This window comes from Podarcis liolepis, assembly GCF_965112155.1.
Source record: "Podarcis liolepis genome assembly, chromosome: 1".
NCBI classification, from domain to species: domain Eukaryota; kingdom Metazoa; phylum Chordata; class Lepidosauria; order Squamata; family Lacertidae; genus Podarcis; species Podarcis liolepis.
In genome coordinates, this window is record NC_139554.1 from 14,024,505 (window position 1) to 14,050,286 (window position 25,782).

At 45.5% G+C, this 25,782-nt stretch overlaps 1 protein-coding gene across 2 annotated transcripts in view; it reads right to left on the minus strand.

Moving 5' to 3' along the window:
- Positions 1 to 672: 672 nt before the first annotated feature.
- KIF26A (kinesin family member 26A) overlaps positions 673 to 25,782 on the minus strand; it is a 159,202-nt gene continuing 134,092 nt past the window's right edge. For both annotated transcript variants that reach the window (XM_083516687.1, XM_083516688.1), the window contains exons 6-16: positions 21,477 to 21,686; positions 18,963 to 19,056; positions 16,364 to 16,626; positions 15,912 to 16,095; positions 15,240 to 15,399; positions 13,670 to 13,832; positions 9,325 to 12,655; positions 6,663 to 6,853; positions 6,126 to 6,146; positions 4,168 to 4,318; positions 673 to 3,059 (exon numbers count right to left, since the gene is read on the minus strand). In XM_083516687.1, coding sequence (XP_083372813.1) covers positions 2,881 to 3,059; positions 4,168 to 4,318; positions 6,126 to 6,146; positions 6,663 to 6,853; positions 9,325 to 12,655; positions 13,670 to 13,832; positions 15,240 to 15,399; positions 15,912 to 16,095; positions 16,364 to 16,626; positions 18,963 to 19,056; positions 21,477 to 21,686 — 4,947 coding nt within the window. In that variant the 3' untranslated portion in view covers positions 673 to 2,880. The remainder of the gene's footprint in view (positions 3,060 to 4,167; positions 4,319 to 6,125; positions 6,147 to 6,662; positions 6,854 to 9,324; positions 12,656 to 13,669; positions 13,833 to 15,239; positions 15,400 to 15,911; positions 16,096 to 16,363; positions 16,627 to 18,962; positions 19,057 to 21,476; positions 21,687 to 25,782) is intronic.

Genomic DNA, 25,782 nt, shown 5'->3' on the forward strand with positions numbered 1-25,782 from the left:
TCCAGCCACTCTGGGCAGTTTTCAACAAAAGATTAAAAATACATTAAAATATCAGACATTAAAAACTTCCCTAAACAGGGCTGCCTTCAGGTGTCTTCTAAAAGTCAGAGAGTTTATTTCCTTGATGTCTGATGGGAGGGCGTTCCACAGGGCGGGTGCCACCACTTAGCAGGCCCTCTGCCTGGTTCCCTGTAACTTGGCTTCGCGCAGTGAGGGAACCAGCAGAAGACCCTCGGCGTGGACCTCAGTGTCCAGGCTGAATGATGGGGGTGGAAACGCTCCTTCAGGTATACTGGGCAGAGACCATTTAGGGCTTTAAAGGGCTTTGAATTGTGCTTGGAAGCGTCCTGGGAGCCAAAACAAAATAAAGCTCTGACCCTGTGCTCTGAACTGTATCAGGTATAATCATTTAAATTTCCCACAATGCCCCTGACACAGCTGTGCTCTGGGGCATTGTGGGGTTTTTTAAATGGCGTCTACCTTCCCTTTCAATGTAAGCCTGTCAGTAGCAACTAACAGAGGAAGGAGCCCATTCAATATTATTATTATTATTATTATTATTATTATTATTATTATTATTATTTATACCCCACCCATCTGGCTAGGTTTCCCCAATCATGGAGGCAGCCCTGGACAGAATAGTACCCAGTCACTGAACTCAGGAGACACGTAAACAATAGATGCATATTTTTATTCACATGGAAAAGCTGAAGCAAGCCATTATAGTATACATTTATACAAAGGATTTTGGGCGGAAAAAAACCAACCCCATACAAAGCAAGATGATCTGAAAATATGGTTCCTTATGAAATGCCATTATTACATACACTATCAAACCATTTTGAAAGTTTTATTTTTTGTTTGGCAACAGTTTTATCAACAGTTCTATCAACCTTAAAAATGGTTCCCTTCCAAAAACAAAAAAAGCACAAGATTCATGCAGCATGTATAGAAAGAATCCTGAGAGTTTGCCTTCCTTAGAAAAAACTGTAAAAAGATATATCTGCCTTTAAAAGTTCATAAAATGCAAATGCTATATTTATTGTCAAAACTATACAAAAATATGGACCTAACTTAATATTTACTTTAAAAAAGAAAAAGAAGAAGACCTTTTTTTTATTAAAACCTCATTTCCTTGTGATTTTGGTAATAAACGTAATTCTTAATTCCTGCTCTCAGAAAGAGTAAGAGAGAGGGAAAAAAGCCACAGTGTTGTTTACAGACTTTCTCAGGTTAGATTACATTAAGGCAGGCACTGGCAACTTCAAATCCAACAGCACCCCAATGTCATGTGGTAGGGTCATCATTTGGGGGGTACAGGCACCTTTTCCAATGAAAAGGCTTACTGTGATGGATACAACATGTGGGGCCTTGTGATGCCAGCCCCCTGGGTCAAGAAATCCTAGAAAAGGGGATCTGTGATGAATGAGGTCCATTATCAAAGTGAGGGCCTACACATTACGCCAAAAAATGTCTGCATTAATGACTCAGTAGCTGCTTCTCCCCCCTACTCAAAGCCACCTTAGGCAATTCCTAGCACAGAAATGGCTGCTTTTCTAGCTCCTCCCCAGAAAGGAATTGCCCTAAAAAAGCAGCAGGGGGGAAGGGGTTAAGCACCGTTTCTCTGTTGAAAACTACCCAGTCCCAAAGTGGCTTTGATTAGGAAAAAGCTGTTGCAGTTTTAATGCAGGTGTTTAATGTGTGTTACAAGGCATAGGTTGGCCTTTGCTTACCAAGGCTCTTCCGACTTACTCTTGCTTTAACTCTTCCCAAGTACGCCCCAAATGGGCCATTCTAGAGTAAGTGGTTTTAGGCTAAGTTGATTAACTGAGTTTTCAGCCCATTGATCAGATAATTAATTAATGGGCTAAAACCATGTACACTTGAATAACAGTGGTTTCAAAGCAGGGGGAAGTGTATGTCCATTGAAAAATTACACACATGTGTGTTGCAGCTTGGAAGAGGAATTCCTGCCTTCTTGAATGAGAGAACGGGGAGGACTCTCCCCCCTGTGAGGGTGCCTGCCATCCTCATCTTTTGCCAAGTATCTGTATTCAAAACAAGTTTAAACAGCATTTTACAAATCTTCCCTTCGATGAATCAGGAGGCACCTTTTAATCAATTGCAAGGTTTTTAATCGATTGTTCCAACCGACTAAGCAACCAAACAGTTCAGCCCTACTATTTGTATACAAAACGTGGAATTTAAAACATGTTCCTCGTGATCTGCAAAAGGAAGAGTACAAAAAATGAATACAAACCAGGCTATTTGGAATTTCATAATACACCTTTCCAATAGATAAATGTTCATAAAAATATCTCGAATCCTAAACCATGAAAAAGCAATTATAATACAATTATTTTTTGTTGTTGTTGTTCTGCTACATAAACCAGCTTTTCCATGAAACAAGGAGGCAAATTCAGGTATGAAAACATAATTTACTTATTGCTTTTGCTACAATTTTTGTTTTTTACATATAGTCATAAATTACACTATACAGTATAAAATATTTCATAGGAATACATTTTATGGTCTGTTTAGGTTTGCTGGTTTCAATTCTAGCAACAAATACAAAATCGAAAAAACAAGTCAACAATGAACAGTAAAGGCACTTCCGCTTTGCAAATAGAGTTGGTTCCTAATAGACTTTTTTTTTCTGCTTTCCTCTATTAGAAAATCAAGTTGATCTTTGTACATTTCATAGGTTGCTGAGGCACCATAAAGGTTTAGAACATTCTAATTCCTCCAGGCTCCGAGAACATTCTTTGTCGCGTTAAGTCTTCATGTTTCCACCTCCGCTTTCCAATACTTCAACCACCACCGCCGCCCATCTTTTGAAAGTTTGGCTCCACCTGCTCATGTCCCTTTGCAGACCCGCCTTCAAACTTCCACTTCCCGCGCTCCATCCTGGGTGTCACAGATCACCCCAATGTCAAAGCAGGTGACTATCATGACGTGCGACTTGCACAGATTCACACACTGCTCCAGTTCCTCAGTCACTTGTTCCAATGCCTCCAGGTAATCTTGCGACTCCTTGTCGAGATCAGGGTCAACCTCGACTGTTAGCATAAAGAGAGTTAGCATAAAGAGAGTTAGCATAAACAAAGCAGCTTTGTTATCCAAACAGCAGTCTCTCTCGGAATCAACCCTGTTGAAGCTGTTCACCTGGCAAATGCCACAGGTGAGCAGCAGTTACATCATGCTGGCTTCAAGCAATGCTCCCCTCACTGTGACGTACCACACAATTGCATCAGGAGTTTGCAGAGTTTGGCAATAGCCTCTCTTGCATCTCCTGTGATGAGCTGGCCACCCTCTTCCACTATTTTTATGGTGGGGAAGCAGGGCATAGTAACTATGTCCTGATCTTGTTGTTCAGAGGAATAGCCACTCCAGTGAGACATGATTGTCTGTGTAGGGGATATGGTTGTTTTGTTTGACAAACCGCTATTCTGGTAGCAAGCAACTGGTTAAGGAAATGCATCCAACTTCTAACCAATCTAGAAATCCCAGTTGCTGGGACTCGCTAGAGGGGAGTGGCCTGGCGCACTCAGTTCCTGATTTTGGGATTCCCACAGGCATTTGGGTTCGCCACTGCAAGAACAGGATACAGAGTCCAGCCACTGGCCCAATTTGGCAGGCTCTTCTCATGCTTGTAAGAGCTTCTATCAACTTACACAAAACATGCCATTTGTGGGGGGCAACATCCATTTGTCACAGTGAGAACCCAGTTCCACCCTAAAGTCCACACTGGCTCTGATGCATGTTAGGGACACAGAAAGCGACACAGACTCAGGCTACTGGTCTATTTAGCTCTGCCTATTATCATTTATTTTATTTATTTCCTGAAGTGTTCCATGATCCACACTTTCATGAAATCATATCAAGGTGGCATGCAACACATACAAAGTTATAGTACAATTCAGTCAAAACGTTCATAACTGGGGGGGGGGGGGGGAAGCACCATTAAAACCATCAATAAATACTGATTGGTTACAAAGCGAAAATCATGTTGCAAAGCCACAAACTGATGCAGAAATGGGGTGAACTGAACTTACAACTAGGAAAATGAGGAACCAGAAGAAACTGGTAGATTTGCTCACCCCTGGTCTGTATTTCTGCACCATCTACACACAGAATCTTTATTGCGACTTGCTGGGAAATACTTACATTCTCCTTTCCACTTGCTTGGATCCAACATCAACCTACACTTTGTTTCCTCCAACTCATCTTTCAAGAACTCATGCTTTGCTTTCACTTCTCTAATCCGCTGGTGGCGCCTCTCCAGGATTTTCAGCTTGGTATTAAAATATATCAGGCCCTTTGGGGGAGATGAAAATTACCGATTTGTTAATTTCGCTGGCCATCTGCCTGCTACTCTCCAAAAAACTCCCACAAAAACCTATTGCCCTTATCATTCCACTTCAACCACTGTTGTGCAGCACAAGCACGAAACATTAAACAGCAGAAGGGTTTTCTCCCTCCCTGCTACCCTTGCTGGAAGTGGACTTCCATGGATGCTAATCTAATAAAAGCAACATGCTATGAGCACTTAAGGCATTTACTGCCACTCTCCCAGCTAATGTACTTCCCTACGAAACTCTTAAATTTCAGCTGTTACGAACAGAAATGGTTTCCTCACCACTGCAAAAGAGTAAATATGTTTTAGTAAGGGAAAGGAAGGCTGCAAAATCTGAGTGGGCAAGAGTCTCAATCCATCCTTGCCCCCCCCCTCTATATATAGTGCCTAGTCATATAAAATATCAAGCAGAATCAATGAAGTTTAAACAGCTCCATAGGCCTACTGGCATAAGAAGGTCTTCAAGAGGTGCCTTCAAGTACAAAAGCCATGATGCCTACGGAATCACTGCTGGAAGGATATCCCACAGCACGAGATCGGTGATGCCGAGTGCTCAACTTCTATTTGATGCCAGTCGGGCCTTTGTAACACTGGGGACAGCTAAGCACCCCTTGGTGCTGGACACTTGAGAGTCCCATGGACTGCAATAAGATCAAACCTATCCACTCTTAAGGAAATCAGCCCTGAGTGCTCACTGGAAGGACAGATCCTGAAGCTGAGGCTCCAATACTTTGGCCACCTCATGAGAAGAGAAGACTCCCTGGAAAAGACCCTGATGTTAGGAAAGATGGAGGGCACAAGGAGAAGGGGACGACAGAGGATGAGATGGTTGGACAGTGTTCTCAAAGCTACCAGCATGAGTTTGACCAAACTGTGGGAGGCAGTGGAAGATAGGAGGGCCTGGCGTGCTCTGGTCCATGGGGTCATGAAGAGTCGGACACGACTAAATGACTAAACAACAACAACAAGCACTCCCTAGTGATCAAGCTGGGATGTAAGGGCTCAGGCTGGACCTTAAGGAACCCTGGACTGAAGTTGTTCAGGGCTTTGTATTTCAACACAAGTGCCTTGAACCCAGCCCAGTAATATATTGACATGCAAAGAAGGACTGGACTGGAATATCTGCGGGGGGAGGGGGGAGGACATGTGTGTGCTTGCTTAACCCTTCCCACACACTCCTTGTTTCCTCCGCAGCATCTTCCCCCATGTGCTTTTTCTCCATTGGATTGGGAAACCCAGATTCATATCTGAATGTGGAGTGATGGGACTGGGAGGAGGGAAGTGTTGCAGAAGAAAAGCGGGTGGGAAGGGCTGAGACTCACATAAGCACATCTGTGAGTTGGCTCCTCCAGGAGAAATGCTCCATGTTGCTATGTGTACATACTCTTCCTGCCTACCTCTTCTTTGATGCAAATGCTTCCCACTTTGTACTCACCCTAAGGGTTCTCTTATTGCTGTTCTTTTAACAGACTGCAAGCCTGAGATTAGAGACACCCTCTCTCTCTCTCTCTAAGTGATCTGTAAGAACCATAACTGTGGGGACAAGCTAAATTACATCAGGTTGTATCCAATACTACCCATACTCAAGGTAGACCCATTGAAATTTATGGACGTGCCTGCTTTAGGTCCATTAATTCCCAATGGGTCTGACTCTGAATAGAAGTGGGTTGGCTACAACTCATTCTCTTCGCTTGGCATTCCTTAGCAAACATGGCAATTGGAAATTATGTTTTGGTTGGTATAAGGAAGATCCAAAGATATGACTTACCTTTTCAACATCCTGGAAAGGCTGTTGGTAGAAGAAAAAAGGAGAAGAGAAGTTACCCCTTTTTTGTATTAGGGGGTGAAAATGGCACCAGACAAATGACTGCAATCCCTGTCACCAACTCAAAATTAACTGAATTGTTTTCCCAATTACAAGTAAATTAAACTCACAACATCTTGAATTTAACAGAATTCTAACCGGGATGCTTTATGCCATTAACATAAAGAGTTAATGACCCTTTGGTGAAGAAAGCCCATAAAATTTCATCAAGCAGGCAATGATTATAAAGCCTTCTCGTAACATATTAATTGATATTCTCCACTCACTCCATCAGCTACGTTAAACACAATTAATGGCAGACAGCAATTATTTTCTATGGGCATGGTACCCCAACATATGAATTTTTTAAAAAGGATAACGAAAGCGCTTTAATTGCATTCCATTCTCCCCTAATGCCATGCGTGAGATTTAGAGCAACAACCCTGCCTTGAATGTTGTGCCGTTTAAATTGTCCGGAGTTACCGTAAAATATGTGCTGACCTCAGATTCCTCTTGTCTGTGCCGCTGTAATCGTTCCACATCATCAATCTCGTAAACTTTAATTTCAAATGGCTCTTTCAAAGTGCCCGGCAAGGGTGGTAGATCAACCCACTGACCGGTGACACTCTGCTTTCTCCCCAGGGACGCAGAATCTGGAAGAGGAGCTGGAATCAGTCGACGGCGCTGGAAACCTGAGATGATTTAAGAAAAAGGGGGGGAAAGCAAAACATGGAGCTTTTTTTTTTTTTTTTGCATTTTTCATCTAGCAAATCCATAAGCATTCCAAGCCAGACAAGCAGGCAGCTTACATCCACCTGCAGACAGTTAATAGTTATAAAAATCATATTTTAGGGACTGTGAGGGTCATCAAGTTCAACCCCCTGCAATGCAGGAATCTTTTGCCCAACGTGGGGCTCCAACGCATGATGCTGAAATTAAGCATCTCCTGCTCTATAATACATGCATTGATATCTAGATGAACATAGCCACGATCCCAGAGAATTAAGTCCACTTGAACAAAATGGGCTTACTTCTGAGCAACCATACAAAGCATTATGCTGTTGGGATTAGTCACCTTGCCTGCCCTCCCCCCCAAAAAAACCTAAAACACAAAGCAACATCAGAATGTATAGGAGTGTCAAAGCACTAAGCACTCCAAAAGTTAAGCAGTAATTTATTGACAAGACGACAATTCCAATTGAGAAAAGGAACTGTTTGTCATTTTTTTTTATAAAAAAAAAGGCAAGACCTTAGAAAGCATTTCCTGGGGCAAAAGCAAATACAAATCCATCAGCCAGTAATACCTTCTCAATATGTGCGCAACCTTACACAGCTGTTAATATTGATTTGTGGGAGAGACTTAAGAGGTTGATGTGCTATGAAAAGAGAACAGCTGCAGCCAGGTCTTTAAACTGATTGCTCTACAATGAAGCAAATTGGTCACTGAGGCCAGGGAGCATACCATGATAGATACACAGACACAGACACACGCGCGCACACGCACACACACACACTGTAATATATGTGTCTGTGTGTATAAACATACATATACATATTAGGGCACTGATGAACTGGTGCCATTCACAACCTTTCATGAGTTGTGAAATTAGGTACCATTGCATCAGTTCCTGCCCACTCATGGGGGGCAAAAAGGTCCATTGCTTACTAACCTGCCAGGGGCAGGTAGAAGAAAGATGGAGAGCACCACAAAGGTGGGTGGCCTTTGTTATTTTGATAATGCAATCCATTTAATTCAAAGGGCCTGACTTGACATGAACAGGAACCCAATCTCTCAGTTTTCTTAGTTTGAAATTTCTGAAAATGCTAACATTTTCACCGTCTGGTGTTTCCAATGACAATAAACATGTGATTAATTCAATATCTAAGTCTGTACCCAATTGTATCTCTCTGCTTACAGAAAGCCTGTTTACTCCATTGAAGGATTCTGCGCCCTTCCAAAATCATCTCCAGGTAGTTGGAGGGCCCCTTTGAGCAAGACCAATACAGTGTGAAGAGTGGAGGTGTTTAATTTGGCAATGCATAATAGACTACTGTAAATGATATTATACTTGTAAACCATTTGAGGGGTTGGGTGGAGAAGGAAAGTTGATATTGTTATTACTGTTGTCATAGCGTTCGTTTTTTGTTTGTTTGTTAGTACTCATAGTGAAAATGTCTGTTGTCCCCATCTGAAAAATCAAAAGCTGCTTTAGCAAGACACGCTTCAGGGGGAAAAAGCTACTTTAGCAAAATAAGCCCCGAATTAATTGCTCTCTACCTTGGCTTGTCCACTATCAAACTAGATAATCTCTTACTCATTTCTTCCAGAAGTTGGAGGAGATGCTAGTCTAAGTAAACACTTATATGAGACGAAGCCACTTGGAACTGATTAAACAAGTGAATCTCCAATCTATTTCTAATTTCAGTTGATTGTCTAAATGCGTTGTAAAACTAATGAAAGCCTTAGGTTTGTAGCTAATTAGCAGCATTAATCACAAAGTTTAGAGCATTCTCTTTTTCTTGGAAAAAAAATTCTTTTATATCTTATTTATTTTCACTGGGGGACCTGCCAATCAGAGTTGTGCAAAGAGACGAATTAAATTCTGAAACGAAACACGGCATCTTAAAAGGAATAGTTTTTAAAAGTATGATGAATTTGAAGGATTCCTCCCCGACCACGCCTCCAAAACCACAGCCTTAGATGGGGATGAAGGGCAGAAAAATTCGGTTTGCAAAGCAAAGCTGAAGCAATCTCATGGAGGTTGTGCCCCCCCTTAATTAAAACAATGAGGGCCCTGATCTGAATGGGACCATAGTGCATGAGGAGGAGGTTAAACCCCCACCTCTTCCCCTGCTGCGATCATGGAAAAATGAGCTCCTTGCAAAATAAACAGTCATGGGGGAACCACCTGCCGCAGGCATCAATATAACTTTTTTTTTTTTTTACAGGCTAGTTGCAAGAAAGAGAAATGTTAAACCTCTCCCCCTGACACGTGGTGGTCCCAATCCAGACCACCGCCCCCACCCGGTGCTTGGTTCCAATTTCCTGCTTCAAGCAACACATCTGGAGTAATGTGCAATGGAACCATTTAAATCTAAGGAAATGGGAATGCTCACATTAGAATAGTTGTGTGTCCGTCCCCCCCAAAACTCCTTTCCTTACCTGTTGATCTTTTCTTTGGGGATTTCAAACTTCTCATGCGACCAGGCGAAGACATGCCACTTTCGCTCATGGAATCGTGCGCCGAGGATGCACTGCCGGTGGCTTCGCTGTCACGGATCATGCTTTCGTAGCCGCTGCTGCCACCACTGTGGTAGAAAAGAGCCGTCCGGCCCATTGCTGGGGGCAGCTCCCCACTCAGGACGCTGCTGTTGTCGCTCCCGTGCCCGCTGCTGTAGCGCTGAGGCCGCCTTGGGGCAGTTATCTTGCTGTACGGAGACGGCAGCACCGGGACCTGCGACTTCTCGTCGCTCAGGTTAATCCCGCTGTCGTTGCCGCTGTCGGAGTCCGTCGACACCCGGAAGTGGCTCATCTTGACCGAACTGCCCGACGCCAGCTCGTTCACACGGCTGTTGGCTGCCCTGATGGCCTGCTTGGTCCCCATGATGGTTCCGCGACCAGGCTTGCTGCTTACGCCTTGCAGAGACCGCGGCACGGCTTTCCCACTCAAGGGGATGCCGGAGGTCTTCCCAACGGACGGAGCCAACGACTTCACAGAGGAGCTCAAAGACTTGGACCCACTGGCTGAAAGGCTGCGGCTCTTATTCCCGTTGGCCGGTGTCTTCTGGCTTGCGGCACCTTTGGCCTGGCTGTTTTTGCCGGGCAAAGGAGTGGTGAGCGACGGAGGCGACGTCAAGCCAGAAGGGACAGGGGGAACTCCAAGCCTTGGAACCACCCGACCATTCCTGCCATTCCCAATGCTGCCATTTTCTCTACTCAGGTTGGCTTTCGATCCGACCGACGTCAGGCTATCGCACCTCTCGAGGGACATGTGGCTCCCGTATCGATGGACAGCTTCATTTTTGGATGCCTTTGCCTTCAAACTAGAGGTCGCTTTGGGCAAAGAGTGGTCCGCCTTGAGGTTGCCTCTGCCGCCACTGTTTTCGGTAGCGCACAACCCAGCTCTCAATCGCAAATCGAACTCGTCCTCGTTCTTCAATGTAGTGGCCCTCGCAAGGTCCAGTCCTGAGGACTTCCCCCCGCCGTTCGGTATCCCACCATTTTTCTGCTCAAGGCTTGATTTACGCACGGGGGGTGCTGGAGGTATTGTCCCACTAGGCCTGGGCAACATGCTGGATTTTTGCTGTAGGGTTTTCTTTTTCAGGCTTCCGGTGGCAAAAACAGCTTCACAACTTCCCCTGCTCATAGCTTCTGCAGCCGCACCGCTGCTGTGCGACACAGGAACCACACCCAGCGTTGTAGCGCCTCTCCTGAGCTGTGGCATTTTTGTGACGCCATCGGGTTTTTTAGCCGCTCCGCTGGACGTCTTGCAGGCCATTTCACAACCATCGACAACCCTCTGTGAACAAGCAAGCATTGTCTGGGATTTTGTTGGCCTAGCTGGGCCATCTAAATGTTGGGCAGTCTTTGCCGACTGCTTCTCGGCGCTGAACATGGGAGAGTTTGGAGATATCAGCGAGTCTGCTTCCAAATGATCACCTGTACGAACCAGCCAGGGGTCTTCAAACATCACACGTGGTTTCTGCAGTTCCTTACAGCTGAGGGTGCTGTTGTTGTTGTGGGTTGGGGATGAGGTAGCTTTTGTTCTCCGGGGAAGACTGGAGTGTATCGTTTCTATCACCATTGTGTTTTGAGAGCTGGAAGGTTTAGCGTATGCTGGTTGGTCGGTGATGCAAAGAGCACTTTCTGTCTGAGATGCTTTGGTTACGTCGCAGTTCTGAGGACTCCTGTTGACACCTGGTGATGCTCTGATGGAAATCATGCTCTTGCTCTCCGGCTCCGAAAAGCAGAAGCCGCTGTCATTTAGGGCGGCTTGCAAGGGAACAGGAGCGTTGGGAGAACCCATGATAAAGGGCTCCTCAGACTTGCTGCAGCTGTAAGAGGACTGAGCAAGGAAACCATCGCCAGACCGGCAGCCATCGCTCTCAATCGTACAGATGCTCACTTCGCTTAGCCACGAGCTGATGGAGGAACGTCTGCTACTGCTCGAGAACGGGTCTTCAGCAAAAGGCACAACGATATCAATGTTGACACCGGTGGCACTTGCCTGGGAGGTATAAGCATCAAACTCATCATTTATACTGCTGATGATACTAACTGGCCTGGATCCAGATGCAAGGGCCTGCAGGGAGCAGTCGCTGTTGAAGCTGATGATGCTGGCAGGCCTCCCGTTATCCAAGATCCCGCTGATGGACAACTCCTCAACAACCGTGAAGACAAGCTCATCCTCGCCGTTGAGCTCCACGGGCTGCTGCAACGTCACCGTCGTCGTCAGGATATCCCGGTCGAAGCACTTGCTTCGGAAAGATGACCGGAACCTATGGACCTCTATGCCATCTCCTTGGTGCTCTGTGTTGCTGGTTGCCGAAAATGTGCTTCCTTCAGGGTTAGATTCAGATTCGCTACCCACTTGCTTGCTCATTCCCACGGGCGGCGTCCTGATTGCGTTACAGTGGTCAAACTTCAGGTACGTTTGCTTGGTCCTCATTGGAGACTCCTGCTGCTGCTGAGGGGGTGGGGGTGCAGGGCTGGGCAACGGCCTCTTGGCATACAAAGATTTCTCTTTTACAACCGGCTCAGTGATGGCTTGGCTTGGCTCTTGATCCTTAGTGGTATTACACGCCGGCAACTTATAGGAGTCCTCCTTCTCTCCGTCCGAGTCTGCTCTCTTGCCTTCAGGCTTGGCTTGCTGTTTGGCGTGGTCCATCTTCGCAGGAGGGGCCTTCTTCTCAGGGCAGCTGCCATTGCGCTGGAAGTAAAGGCTGTGTCCTTTTTTGGGAGGCCCCGTTTCCTGCAAGGCTGGTTTTTTGAACCCCCCAGGAGGAGACGGTGGTTTTGGCTTGGACTGTTCGCTTTCTGTGGTCGCCGGGACGGTGCCGCTGCAAGACGTGCCGGCGGCTTCCCCGCCAAGGAACTTGGCAGGCTCTTCGCTTCCGTCGATGCATTCCAGCCGCTCCTGCAGCTCTGCGAAAGTGTTGCACTTAAAAAGGTCTTTGTCAGAGCTCTTTGCGAGGCCAGGGGTGTCCTTGTTTCTTTTCTTGTTCAGGGAAGGGATGATGGGAACAAACTCTGGGGGGCCTTCGTTATCTGTCAGCTCCCGGTCCGACAAAGCTGCACCGTTGGGACCCACGTAGATGACTGTGTCGCAGGACTGTTCGCTGCTTGAGGAATAATCAGTCTCGTTGGAAAGGTTGAGCACGGGAATGTCAGGGTCAAGAGCTACAGTCCTTGGATGAAATGGCCTCAGGTGAGGAGGTCTTCGTATGTGGCCCTCTTCACATGAGCTTTCTCCTCCAGAAGAGCTGGATGCATACTGTCAATTGAACAGAACAATAAAATGCATTTTTTTTCGCATTAAATGCATGAAGTAGGGTGAGAGGCAGGTATATCCCTCCCACCCAGTGGCATTTGCAGTTCCACGCCCCAAATCTTATTCTCTGCTATAATTATGAGCAACATTTATAAATAATCACGCTACAGAAAATTTGTTTGGCTCCCTGCAACAGATTTGGAACAACGCAGAAACTGTAGCCGCCCACAACTGAAAAGATCTTCAGAATTGTTTTGCCTCAGCAGGAGCACTGACCCTGGCAACTTCTGGTTTGTTGTTGTTGTGTTAACTAAGAAGTTCTCTGATTATGATACTATATCATCTTGTAGTATCCTATTGTTATTATTTACAGTCTGACTTTTTCCCAGACCAGGACTCAAGGCAGTTTATGGATAGAATACTGAGGGAACCTCAGGGGGTATTAGAGGCAGCCTCCTGGGAGCAGAAGTGACGGTAAAGTTTCCCATCCCTTTGAAAAGCCCTCAAATGCACCCACCTCCTGCCCTACTGCCTACAAAAGGGACGCCACAGTTCAGTGGGGAGCGTTTCACAGCGTCTGCACATGCAATCCCAATATCAGATTTGCTTCTGTGCTGCTACCTTCTGAGTAGTGATTTTATTGCTGGGACAGACACTGAGTTACTGCATTTTTAAAAAATAAAAAAGCACTTGTTGCTTTGCAGCTTGTATCAGGCAAGTAAGATACATGAGTTAATGCTTGAGACAGACTCAGGGCATGCTGCTGCCACAAGCCATCTCCACTCTTTAGAGGTGTAAAAACAGCAGACATTATCCCTGGGTCAAGTATGGCAACCTAGACTTATATAGTCTACCACACTGTTCTTCAACCCTTGGTCTCCAGAAGTTGTTGGATCCTTAGCAAGCTAAGCCAATAGTCAGGAGAAATGGGACCTGCAGTCTAACACACGGGGACCCAGGTTTAGGAATTCTGGGGTAGAGGAGAGAACTCTTGCTTCGCTGGTTTTGCGCACCAACCTTGGATTTCTTCTTCCTCATCCTATGGATACGGGAGGCAAGCTGGATTGTTGTGAGACTTTCTGCATAATTAGCCGGGGAATCCGATATGTGAGCTAGCATGGTCGTCCTGCAGTTGATGTTCCCGAGCGATTCTCTCAGCAGCATGGTCAGTTTGTTGTCCCTGGGGAACACGAGAGAAACACAAATGAGAACACGAGAAACGCTTTACTGGAGCAGACCAAAGGCCTGTCTAGTCCAGCACCCTATCCTTACAATGGCCAACCAGCTGCTATAGAAAGCCTTTAAGCAGGACCTGGGTGCAATGGCTCAGTGTCTATAATAACTTACAATTCTTTCCTTAGGCTTTCTAAGCACCACTTGTAGTTTATTCACTTGTTACAGGTAGGTAGCCGTGTTGGTCTGCCATAGTCAAAATAAAAAAATTCCTTCCAGTAGCACCTTAAAGACCAACTAAGTTAGTTCTTGGTATGAGCTTTCATGTGCATGCACACTTCTTCAGATACACTGAAACAGAAGTTGCCAGATCCTTCAATATAGTGAGAAGGTGGGGAGGGGTATTACTCAGAAGGGTGGTGGGAATGGGAGATTGGCAGATAGCTGAGATGAGCCTGTTGACGACTCTTAACGACTGTAATAGGTCTTACAGGAAAAGGCAAGGGGTGAGAAGGTGAGAAATGGCTCAGTCATGTATAATGAGATAAGAATCCAATGTCTCTGTTGAGACCAGGTCTCTCCATGGTTTTAAGTTTGGTAATGAGTTGCAATTCAGCAGCTTCTTCTTTTATTCACTTGTGTTTGTTTTCTAAGGTTATATGCGAGTGTGAGATTTTCCATGCATGAGCCATCTCATGCTCACGTATAACCTTCAAGGAGAAGAAAGCAATCCAGCCCAATTTTGCAATAAAATAAAAATAGCATGCACCTTATTGTGCTGTTCTCTTTTTTCCCTTCTTTGAAATAATTTTTATTTGGTTTTACAAGTATAAAACTGTAACAATACAATCATACACATCCACATTTACAGATTCCTCCAAATCTCTTGACTTCCCACCTCCCCTCCATGGGTCCTATTATTAAACCTTTTCTACTGCATCTTTCCCGATAATCTGTATTTTGTATAACTCCATTGTCTCCATAGTACTTGCTACATTACAAGCGTTATTGTAAGCCTGCTAATGTTTTCATTTGCTTCTAGCGGTCTCCAAGATAAATTATGATTTTTTTCCCATTCTTTGTTAAGACCGTTGCTATTTTCCCACTGCTTTCATACTAAAAGGAACAAAACAACGCTGGCCTTACAAGAGACTTGGGGAAAAGGCTTTCTTGGGGGGTCGGGGGAAAGAACTAACAGGAAGCAGCCTCACGTGGACATTATCCGGACACAGCGGAATCCTTTCTGATTGCTTGGAGAAGGAAGTAATTAAATCTGGGGCTGTAACCTCCAACAGTGTAACACCTTTAAGGCACCATCTGACCTGGACTATAGGTAGGTGATAAGGCTTTGAAAAGCAATCTGAAAATCAGGTCAGAGGCCACGAGTTTCACATGGGTAGAACAGTGCACTTACTTGTAGGGCACATGTTTGGCATCGTTGATTAAGGCCAGAATGACACTGCCCAAGGCGGACAGAGACAGGCAGAAGGAGCCTCCTCCATCTCGACTCTTGCTTAGAACCTTCTCACAGCTTCCCAGGTCAATGAGATGTAAACGGCTGCGTCCGCCTGACACTGAAAAGCAACAGCAACACCACTTACACAACGCTCGCTGATCCAACCCTGGCTGGAATGGCAGAGAATCATCTAGTCCAACCCCCCTGCAATGCAAGAATCTCGGCTGAAGCATCCATGACAGATGGCCATCCGTCATGGAGTTAAATGGTGATGGGTGGATGGATGTAAAGGTTCAGTGAACAGGCGGAATTAGCTGACCAATGCACCCAATTCTAGGGGCAGTCAGTATTTAAGTCACGGCTCCCGAAGAACTCAGCTTACTTTCATGCAGCATGAACCAACTTGAAAAGGCGCAAGGATATGTCAAAGGGAAGAGCTTGTTGAAAGAAAGGGATAGAACTTCCTTCAAAATCCCATTGGCCAAGCAGATGGGACTGTCTGCAAAGGCGTACAATTGCCCCAACCCAGGAAAATGAATTCTTGGCTAATATTAACCCGGTTCCACATGGATTCACTCTTCTAAAATAAGCGAAGGCAGTACGAATTAAATGTGAGACAGATCAACGTACTTCCGCCTTTTCCGCCTTTCTCCATGCGATACTGATAGATGTGTAGGGTGAAGAGCATGTGCGAATTCCTCCGATCCTCTTCGCTGCACTCGGGTTTGCTCGTACTCCTGGCTGCCAGGGCTGCGTCGAGGAAGAAAGCAGCCTTCTCTGCTGTCGGGGCCCTTAATTCGCTTTGATTTTGAAGCTGGAATATAAACAAGAAAACGACTAATTAAGACGGGGTAACCGATCCCCCCCTCTCTGAACAGAGCAAGCCTCAAGGGTGCTAACGGAAGCAAATATGTACACTCTGGGATTAGGGATTAAAAATGGGGAAAAAGCAATTAAAAAGTATCGTCTTTAAAATTGGTGAGAATTGTTGTCAGATGAAAGGAATTCTTAAAAAACATTTATATAAATAAACCAGGGAACAAGGGCAAACCAGAATTTCAAACTGCCCTGAGATCACCTACCTGAGTTCCGCATATCGGATCCTCGCGCAGATAGACCCCTGGGGACTGCCCGTCCTGCAGGCTGCCGGTGGCTACTTCAGCTAACAAATCCTGAAGGTTTTCATCTTTCCCACTGATCTCCACAGCAGACACTCGAATGGAGAAACGAGTGCCGGTCTTCTCCTTCCGCTCGTTGATTAGCTTGAAGAGCCACGAGATGGCACAGGGAACAATGCCGAGACTTTGGGTGGAGTTATCCTTTCCAATCATTGTGTAGGATTTGCCTGGAAGGGAAAGCGGAAATTTTATAATCATCAAGCACACAGCAGTAGCCCCGGTGCTGTCTTGCTCTGGAAGGCAACGGGTGTGCGCATCAGCACTGTTCTGCTTACTGAAGAGAAAGAAGTAGGGGAGGGATGTTCTCCATTTTGCCTCTCTTTGTCCCTGTAGGTTCCTGTGTTGCGCTTCCTGTGTAGAGAACCTTAGTCCCCGGGGCCAAATGCCAGGCCTCTCTGTTGACCCATTAAGCCTCTACCCAGGCCACACACCTCACTGGCCTTCCTCTGCACCCAGAGTGGACAGGCAGAGATAATAATAATAATAATAATAATAATAATAATAATAATAATAATATATTATTTATACCCTGCCTATCTGGCTGGGTTTCCCCAGCCACTCTAGGCACCTCCCAACAGAATATGAAAAACAAAATAAAACATCAAACATTAAAAACTTCCCTAAACAAGGCTGCCTTCAGATGTCTTCTAAAAGTCAATAAGTTGTTTATTTCCTTGACATCTGATGGGAGGGTGTTCCACATGGCGGGCGCCACTACCGAGAAGGCCCTCTGCCTGGTTCCCTGTAACCTCACTTCTCGCAGTGGGGGAACCGCCAGAAGACCCTCAGAGCTGGACATGCATTCATGTGTCTGTGTGAAGAAACTTACCACTGACTGAAATGTCGCCAACTATACAAAAGTTAGGACTCCCCTCATTTGTTTTACCCGCTTTCACCTCAGGCCCTGCTGACCCCTGGCATGCAGCCCCTGGAAGTCCGCCCTCAAGGGAAAGATGGCTGCCTGCCTTTAACACAACTGCCCATCCCGTCAATTACTGTGCTTATGGGGCAGAGAAGAGGTGACATCACTCAAGATGCCTCAAGGGACACTGTGAGGTGAAATAACTTTCCCCTCATTGAACCTGGAAGTGGAAGCTAAGAGTCTGAAGTATTTCTCCGCTTTGTGGTGATTGGGGGTTGACCGTGAACTCCACAACCCATAACTATATTGCCCATGCAGCTCCCTGCAGCTGAGAGATTGGCAGTCAGCAGTAAGAAGAATCTATCTGTCTTTCAGGAATCAGAAAAAAAAATCCCTGTTAGAACATGCCCTTATATCAGGGTGGTCCAATGTGCGGCCCTCAAAGCCTTTTTGGGTTGTCTTTGGCAACATTAGAGGCCCCTGCGAACCCTGACAGGGTCCAAGAGTGCTTCCTTTTCCTTCCCAAAGGCTAGTTGGTGCTTTGCCTGTTTTTTGAGAAGGGCGTGCAAGGGCTCTAGGACGCTGCCAGAGCCTTGCACCTCCTTCCTAAAGCTGGGCGCCTAGCTTAATAATAATAATAATAATAATAATAATAATAATAATAATAACAATAATTTATTTATACCCCGCCCATCTGGCTGGGTTTCCCCAGCCACTCTGGGCGGCTTCCAACTGAATATTAAAAACAGTACAGCATCAAACATTAAAAACTTCCCTAAAGAGGGCTGCCTTCAGATGACTTTTAAAAGTAAAATAGTTGTTTACTGCTTTGACATCTGCTGGGAGGGTGTTCCACAGGGCAGGCGCCACTACCGAGAAGGCCCTCTGCCTGGTTCCCTGTAACCTTACTTCTCGCAATGAGGGAACCGCCAGAAGGCCCTCGGCGCTGGACCTCAGTGTCCGGGCTGAACGATGGGGATGGAGACGCTCCTTTGGCAGCTTTGGGCAGGCAGCCTGAGGGCTGGGCAGGGAGTGTCAAATTTTGGCCTCACTTCCCTCCAACCTCACGTGTGCATGACAGGATAGTGTGCAGTCCACTGGTTCCAAGTTAAAAGTACTCTTGTGGCCCACTTGGTATAAAAGGTTGGGCCACTCTGCCTTGGATTACAGATAACTCCAAACACACAGACAATGGGAGAGAACAGATGTAAAAAGTACCTTTCGGGTATGTCATTATTAATCCTTAGGTATTAAACTCAATTAATTTATCCCAGTCTTGGCTAACTTTCCCCTCCCCGCCCCCAGCCAATTAATTTCTTGAAGCCTTATGGATCTTTTGATTTTTGTCACACCTTTCCCTACCAAAAAAAGAAAAAGAGCTGTTCCTGAAGCAACGAGTGTGTATGTTTCTGTGTGTGTGGCTGAATTTTCCCTCTACCCCCCCCCCACCAATGGATTGAAAGAAAAAGTGGGGGGGAACCTTAAGGTCCCAATGCAAAAATAAAGCAGGAGAAGTTTGCAAAGCTAATTAAAAAGAAATTCTAATCTATTCATATACTCCAGGTTTATTGTTCCAAGGGCTGACAGCATGTAATTACCAGACTGACATAGTAATTAACTGTAATGAATTTGGGAGCTCACCAAGCTTGACATGGCCAAAGCAAAAGATGCAGCCATCTGCACCGTTCACGACAGACTGGATTACTTCTGCGACTGTTCCGGAACAAACCTCAGCCTAGAAGGGAAGTTGGAAACCCGTCACGGAGCATGTAATCGGCATGTGCTTTCCCATGCCTTTGACACGAGAAAAAAAACCCAAACACAATGTTGTTGCGCATTTCACGGCATTAGTCGTATTATTTTAGTGTCTATATCTCATTTTCGCCCCCTCTAATAAAAGCTACAATCTAAGCCCACAATAGTTTCGTATCCCATTATCCCAGCTCCCATGGAGTATCAATTTTATGACCTCGGTAACAAAGGAGATGCTCTCCATCGAAGCGTAGGGCTAATATAATATCTCATCCATGCATTCCTAGTAATAAGCAGCAGCTTCACTGCTAAGGAGCTCCACCAGACATTGGCTTAGGGAAGGCGGGGGGACGAGTGGACGGATTCTGGAGCTACAAATTAAAATTTTGAAAGTTCTCTTGTTTTATCTTAGCTATGGGAACTATAACCATTGGAACCCACGGTGGGGGGAAGCATTTTGGAAAATGCACGGAAATAATGAGAAAGAGGAAGCATGAGTTACTTGTGCAAACTTTCCCTACACTTTTGGGTCTTGTCTACAGGGGAAGATGTTTGTGTCATGTTCCCACACCCCGAAAAAATATTCTTACTATTGGTCCATAGCCAACACAACACAGCCTCCTCTTCTGTTCCCTCCAGCCCCACAACCATGCACCTTCAAGTAAGTTTTGGAGGGTTAGGACCCCCTCCAGAGCAGATTTTGGGGGTGTGCAGACAGTGAACAGGGAATGAAAACCCCAATATGTTGCGTGTGTGAAGCACTGGTTGCCACCTGCTATTATTTGAACTTAGTTGGTTGCTAGACAGAAAACTTTCCAAGCAACTTAGGAAACTTGTGAGCAATATGGGAAGGGAGCGTGCTATCCCCTCGTGGCAGAAATGCGTACCTCACCAGTTCAAACAAGACAGGGGCACAGGGGAAAGAAGTGCAAGACAACTCACACTTGCTCTCTTACTGCATTCTGGCTTCTACTTTATAGCACATTTTGCATTACTTCCAGCCTTCCAGAGAAGTTTGGGTTGCCTTGCATTTCCAATCCATTTGCGTGTCAGGATATCAAATAACAAGGTAGAACTAGATGCTCTACTTTGATGTCTGTCAAACACTAAAGCTTGCCAAATGCTTAACATTTTGAAAAAGTGAGGTTTTGACAGAGCTTTGAAACTGACAGAAATCAGAAGTCTACAGTATAATCTTTTTGCACCGTTCAAATCCCAAATTCAAAAAATTAATTCAAGCTTATACGTGCTTCTTTTCTGGTCTCCATGGCTATGAAAAAGACATTGGCATACATGGAACCTGCAGAGGGAGATTTGCAGAGGAGGAAGGCCCATTACCCCTAGTCTCAACCTACTTCTGTCAGACACCCACACATTTCCTTAGTCCAGGCATCCCCAAACTCGACCCTCCAGATGTTTTGGGACTACAATTCCTATCATCCCTGACCACTGGGTCCTGTTAGCTAGGGATGATAGATGTTGTAGTCCCAAAACATCTGAAGGGCTGAGTTTGGGGATTCCTGCCTTAGTCCAATTCCTCTTTCTTCTAATTAATCAAGTGGATGACACTGCCAAGTTACTTGGGTCCAAGGGTTCATGCACCACCTCCTCCCTCCCCTTGCATGTGCACCCTGATGCCCAGCCTAACGTCCTGGTTTGAGCAAATCACAGTTTGCCATGCATCAGAGTTGGGGAAACTGTGGTTTGCACAAATAATACCGTGACAATAACCCTGGGAGATGAAGGTTTTAAATTGTTGTGGGGAACCAATGTGAGTACAACAGGCTGTCAGTTACCCCTGCAACTTATAGAGGACAATAGGAACAGTGATGGAGTGAAAGGGTTAGAATACCAGCATATTGCTTTGGAGCTATGTGTTGCTAAAGTGTTTGAAGTTTGGAAACCGTGATCTTCATGGTTAGGAATTCACATGCTCCACACCCTTAAAACACAGCATAAAATCCACTGCTCTGTTGTGTCCTTCTCAGCTAAACACCTGAAGATGTGATAGATGTGGAATACCTCCTAAAATATCTATAAATGGTCTCCCGAACCTGAGGCTTAGAGAGGGATGTGATTGTGAACTGTGCCACTGCAATTCACAGGTTGTGTGTGTGTGTCTGTGTGTTGCTTTAAATAACACAAGGAAGTACAGCAGGGAAGTATTCATAGCGCAGAATTATCTCCACAGATATTGCTTCTTAATTTCACATCTGGGCTAAATTAAAACAGCGTGAGACCTTGCGAACTGACTATTAATTAGCATGCCTTCCCAGTAATTAAACCAACTAATTCAAAGGGGGGGGGGAATTCATCCTAAAAGCTGCGAAGAATTCTCCTGCTGAAATTAAAATGCCACGGCAGCAACCCAAATTATTAGCATTATATCCTCAGTTCTGGTACCTGGGAAGCATCCTGGGGGAATACAGCGTCAAAGGCAAACATCTTTGGGACGGCTACTGCTCCTCTTCGGTGGCCAGCATTGGAAAGGCTGCTGGTAGATGGGTCATAAAGTGTGATCTGCTTTTTCCGCGGGTCCACCTTCAAAAACGACATGGATTCCGATGTGTCATGTGTTCCTTGCGACGGGCAAATTCTCACCATCACTTTTACCTGCAAGTCGTCAAAAATGCATGGGTTTAACTCTTTTAACTCCAAGTGAAAACTAAGCTCAGACTTAAGATCATGGCCACTGGGCCCATCACCTCCTGGCAAATAGAAGGCGAAGAAATGGAGGCAGTGAGAGATTTTAATTTCTTGGGCTCCATGATCAATGAAGATGGTGACAGCAGTCACGAAATTAAAAGACGCCTGCATTTTGGGAGAAAAGCAATGACAAACCTAGACAGCATCTTAAAAAGCAGAGACATCACCTTGCCAACAAAGGTCCGTACAATGGTACCTCGGGTTAAGTACTTAATTCATTCCGGAGGTCCGTACTTAACCTGAAACTGTTCTTAACCTGAAGCACCACTTTAGCTAATGGGGCCTCCTGCTGCCGCTGCGCCGCCGGAGCACGATTTCTGTTCTCATCCTGAAGCAAAGTTCTTAACCTGAAGCACTATTTCTGGGTTAGCGGAGTCTGTAACCTGAAGCGTATGTAACCCGAGGTACCACTGTATAGTTCAAGCTATGGTTTTCCCAGGAGTGATGTATGGAAGTGAGAGCTGGACCAGAAAGAAGGCTGATCACCGAAGAATTGATGCTTTTGAATTATGGTGCTGGAGGAGACTCTTGAGAGTCCCATGGACTGAAAGAACAAACTTATCCATTCTGAAGGAAATCAGCCCTGAGTGCTCACTGGAAGCACAGATCCTGAAGCTGAGGCTCCAATGCTTTGGCCACCCCATGAGAAGAGAAGGCTCCCTGGAAAAGACCCTGATGTTGGGAAAGATGGAGGGCACAAGGAGAAGGGGACGACAGAGGACGAGATGGTTGGACAGTGTTCTCGAAGCTACAAACATGAGTCTGACCAAACTGTGGGAGGCAGTGGAAGACAGGAGTGCCTGGCGTGCTCTGGTCCATGGGGTCACGAAGAGTCAGACACGACTAAATGACTAAACAACAACAACAATTTCACCACCCATACAGGAAACGGTCTTATAGTGAAGTCAGACTGTTGGTCGGCGTTCGAAATTCACTGGGTGCCAAACGCATTTTGCAGCTGGCTATTGACCACTTGCGACCAAGTGAAGATGCCAGGGCACCAGAATGGCGCCTGATATCTCCACCATCTGGAGGTCCATGCCTGGCGAACCTGGACTGTTTTCACACACTAACAACACATCCAGTAGAATTCTATCTGTTGTATTTTATCTACACAACTGGAATGAATTTCAAGAACCCAAAAGTTATATTGAAAAATATGGCTTTCAAGCCATCTGCCCCAAAATGACAACTAGGCATTCAGTTTTGGTGACTGTAACCCTGGTTTAAGGAGCCATTTGGCACCTAGATTATACAGTATATCTTAAGTTTCTAACACTGCTTGGTCCACCCAGCATAGCGCTGTCTATGCCACTTGGAATCGGCTTTTTGACAGGGTTCTTTTCCAGCTCTGGCTAGAGTTGCCGGATAGTGAACCTGGGACCTTCTGAATGCAAAGCATATGCTCTACCACAGAGCTATCTTCTGCTATGGCCTGTGGACTAGCAGAAGAAGCGCTGTTATGTTCTATGGCCCTTCCCCTGAGTAACAGCATGGAGGGAGGTTCGCGTATTTATCATCTGAAGACTGTGACAAGTGTTGGCTTGCAAGAATGAATGGGGCAACAGGGAAATAACCTTGTATGTAGAGCACTGACATCATTTCAAATGCCGTGCTTTTCCGTGGAGCCTTCACACACTCAGCTGCCAATCATTTAAAAGCACATGGCTGTCAAGCAGGGAGAAATTAAGTTGTGCAAATGCAAGTGTGAACTAGCCTACAGTCTTGGTAGCATCTGCGATAGCCGTTACCCCTCCAACTCATCTCTAGGGCTGGGCAGTATCAGGTTTTCAACATTGCGATATATCACCAGCTAAACACTGCGATATACGATGTCTGAAATAATAATGAAGCTATGCAGAGACATTGGCTGGCTTTATGGTTTTCCCCACATTGTGATTTTTGCATCACGCATCACACACACACACACACACACACAGTTCTTGATACATTGCCAGGTCAAAAATTATGAAACTGATATCACAATATGGACTTCAAACCCGTTTTGGACAATATAGTGATATATCGCCCAGCCCTGCTCATCTCCTCTGCAGTTGCCCTGATCCAACTGCTTCCTTGGGTAAGCAGGAACTCCAAAGCACCCACACATTCTAGCTTCCCCCTTCCCCTCTATTCTAAAAGGAGCACCAGTTCAGAGCGCTATGCTGTGCCCAGATATAACTGCTTATTTTATCCATCTCAAGAAATATTCCTTTGCACGCAGCACTGTACATCTTTCTTCCAAATAACAAAGAGGTTAAATATCTACTGAGGCCTCCTTGGCTAGGAAAAAAAAATATGTTGCTCTCAGGAACGCAACATCACTCAAACACGTTAGCTCTGCAAAGTGGTCCTCTTATTCTTCTGCTGATTGGCTTTCTTTCCCTTCTCCGCCTCCCCCAGCGCCTAGGCTGATATGAATATGAAAAGACAGTCCTAGAAAATAAGCGAACCTTAAAATAAAAGAAGCAGTTGCTTCAAAGGGGGGAAAGTGTATTGTAGGTGACACATTCAAGGCTGCGTGAAGCTCCTAGCAGTGCATGCATGCTAGAGAGCTTCCTCCGACCTTGACATATCGCCAAGAGGGCGGGAAAACGCTCCTCTCTGTGCAAAAATATATGAAGAAGAGGACACCACTTCAAAAACGCTCCGAATTAGAAGGAAACTGCAAGCACAGGTCATAGAAGAAGAAGAAGAAGAAGAAGAAGAAGAAGAAGAAGAAGAAGAAGAAGAAGAAGAAGAAGAAGAGTAGTAGTAGTAGTAGTAGTAGTAGTAGTAGTAGTAGTAGTTTGGATTTGATATCCCACTTTATAACTACCCTAAGGAGTCTCCAAGCGGCTGACAATCTCCTTTCCCTTCCTCCCCCACAACAAACACTCTGTGAGGTAAGTACGGCTAAGAGACTTCAGAGAAGTGTGACTGGCCCAAGGTCACCCAGCAGCTGCATGTGGAGGAGCGGAGATGCGAACCTGGTTCACCAGATTATGAGTCCACTGCTCTTAACCACTACACCATGCTGGATCTCCCACTACACCACACTGGCTCTCCAAATACACCGGTAAGCTGCATTTATCTGCACTGAGTTTTACAGTTAGTGTGGGATGGTGGCTTAGGTAATCACATTTCTATCCTGACCTTAAGAAGACTGTTACCTTCAACAGCAGCAATTTGCTGTAGTGTCTTAAAAACAATCACTTGGCTATACGAAAGGATGTAAGCCAAGGCTGACTCTTTTCACACCCAGAATCTAAAATATGTCTTCCCATGACGGCTCATATACTCTTATGTTAGGCCTGTAAACAGAAACAGAAATTATAATCATAATCTTAATAAATTCCAAGCGAATAAGAGGAAAGAAACCAGGCCAACATATTCCGTAGGAGTCTGTTGTTGTTTAGTTGTTTAGTCATGTCTGACTCTTCATGACCCCATGGACCAGAGCACGCCAGGCACTCCTGTCTTCCACTGCCTCCCACAGTTTGGTCAAATTCATGCTGCTAGCTTCGAGAACACTGTCCAACCATCTTGTCCTCTGTCGTTCCTTTCTCCTTGTGCCCTCCATCTTTCCCAACATCAGGGTCTTTTCCAGGGAGTCTTCTCTTCTCATGAGGTGGCCAAAGTAGTGGAGCCTCAGCTTCAGGATCTGTCCTTCCAGTGAGCACTCAGGGCTGATTTCCTTCAAAATGGATAGGTTTGATCTTCTTGCAGTCCATGGGACTCTCAAGAGTCTCCTCCAGCACCATAATTCAAAAGCATAAATTCTTCGGTGATCAGCCTTCTTTATGGTCCAGTTCTCACTTCCATACACCACTACTGGGAAAACCACAGCTTTAACTATATGGACCTTTGTCCTGAGGAGTTATTTGAGCTAATACCTGCCAGAACCAAGCACTGGGAAGGTGTCTCCTATCTAAAATTAAGGGTTGGCACTTGGAAGGATTGTTTTTACTTCCTAAGTATCCTTTTTAAAGAAGTAAGCCAGCCCATAGTTCCCACTCAGCTG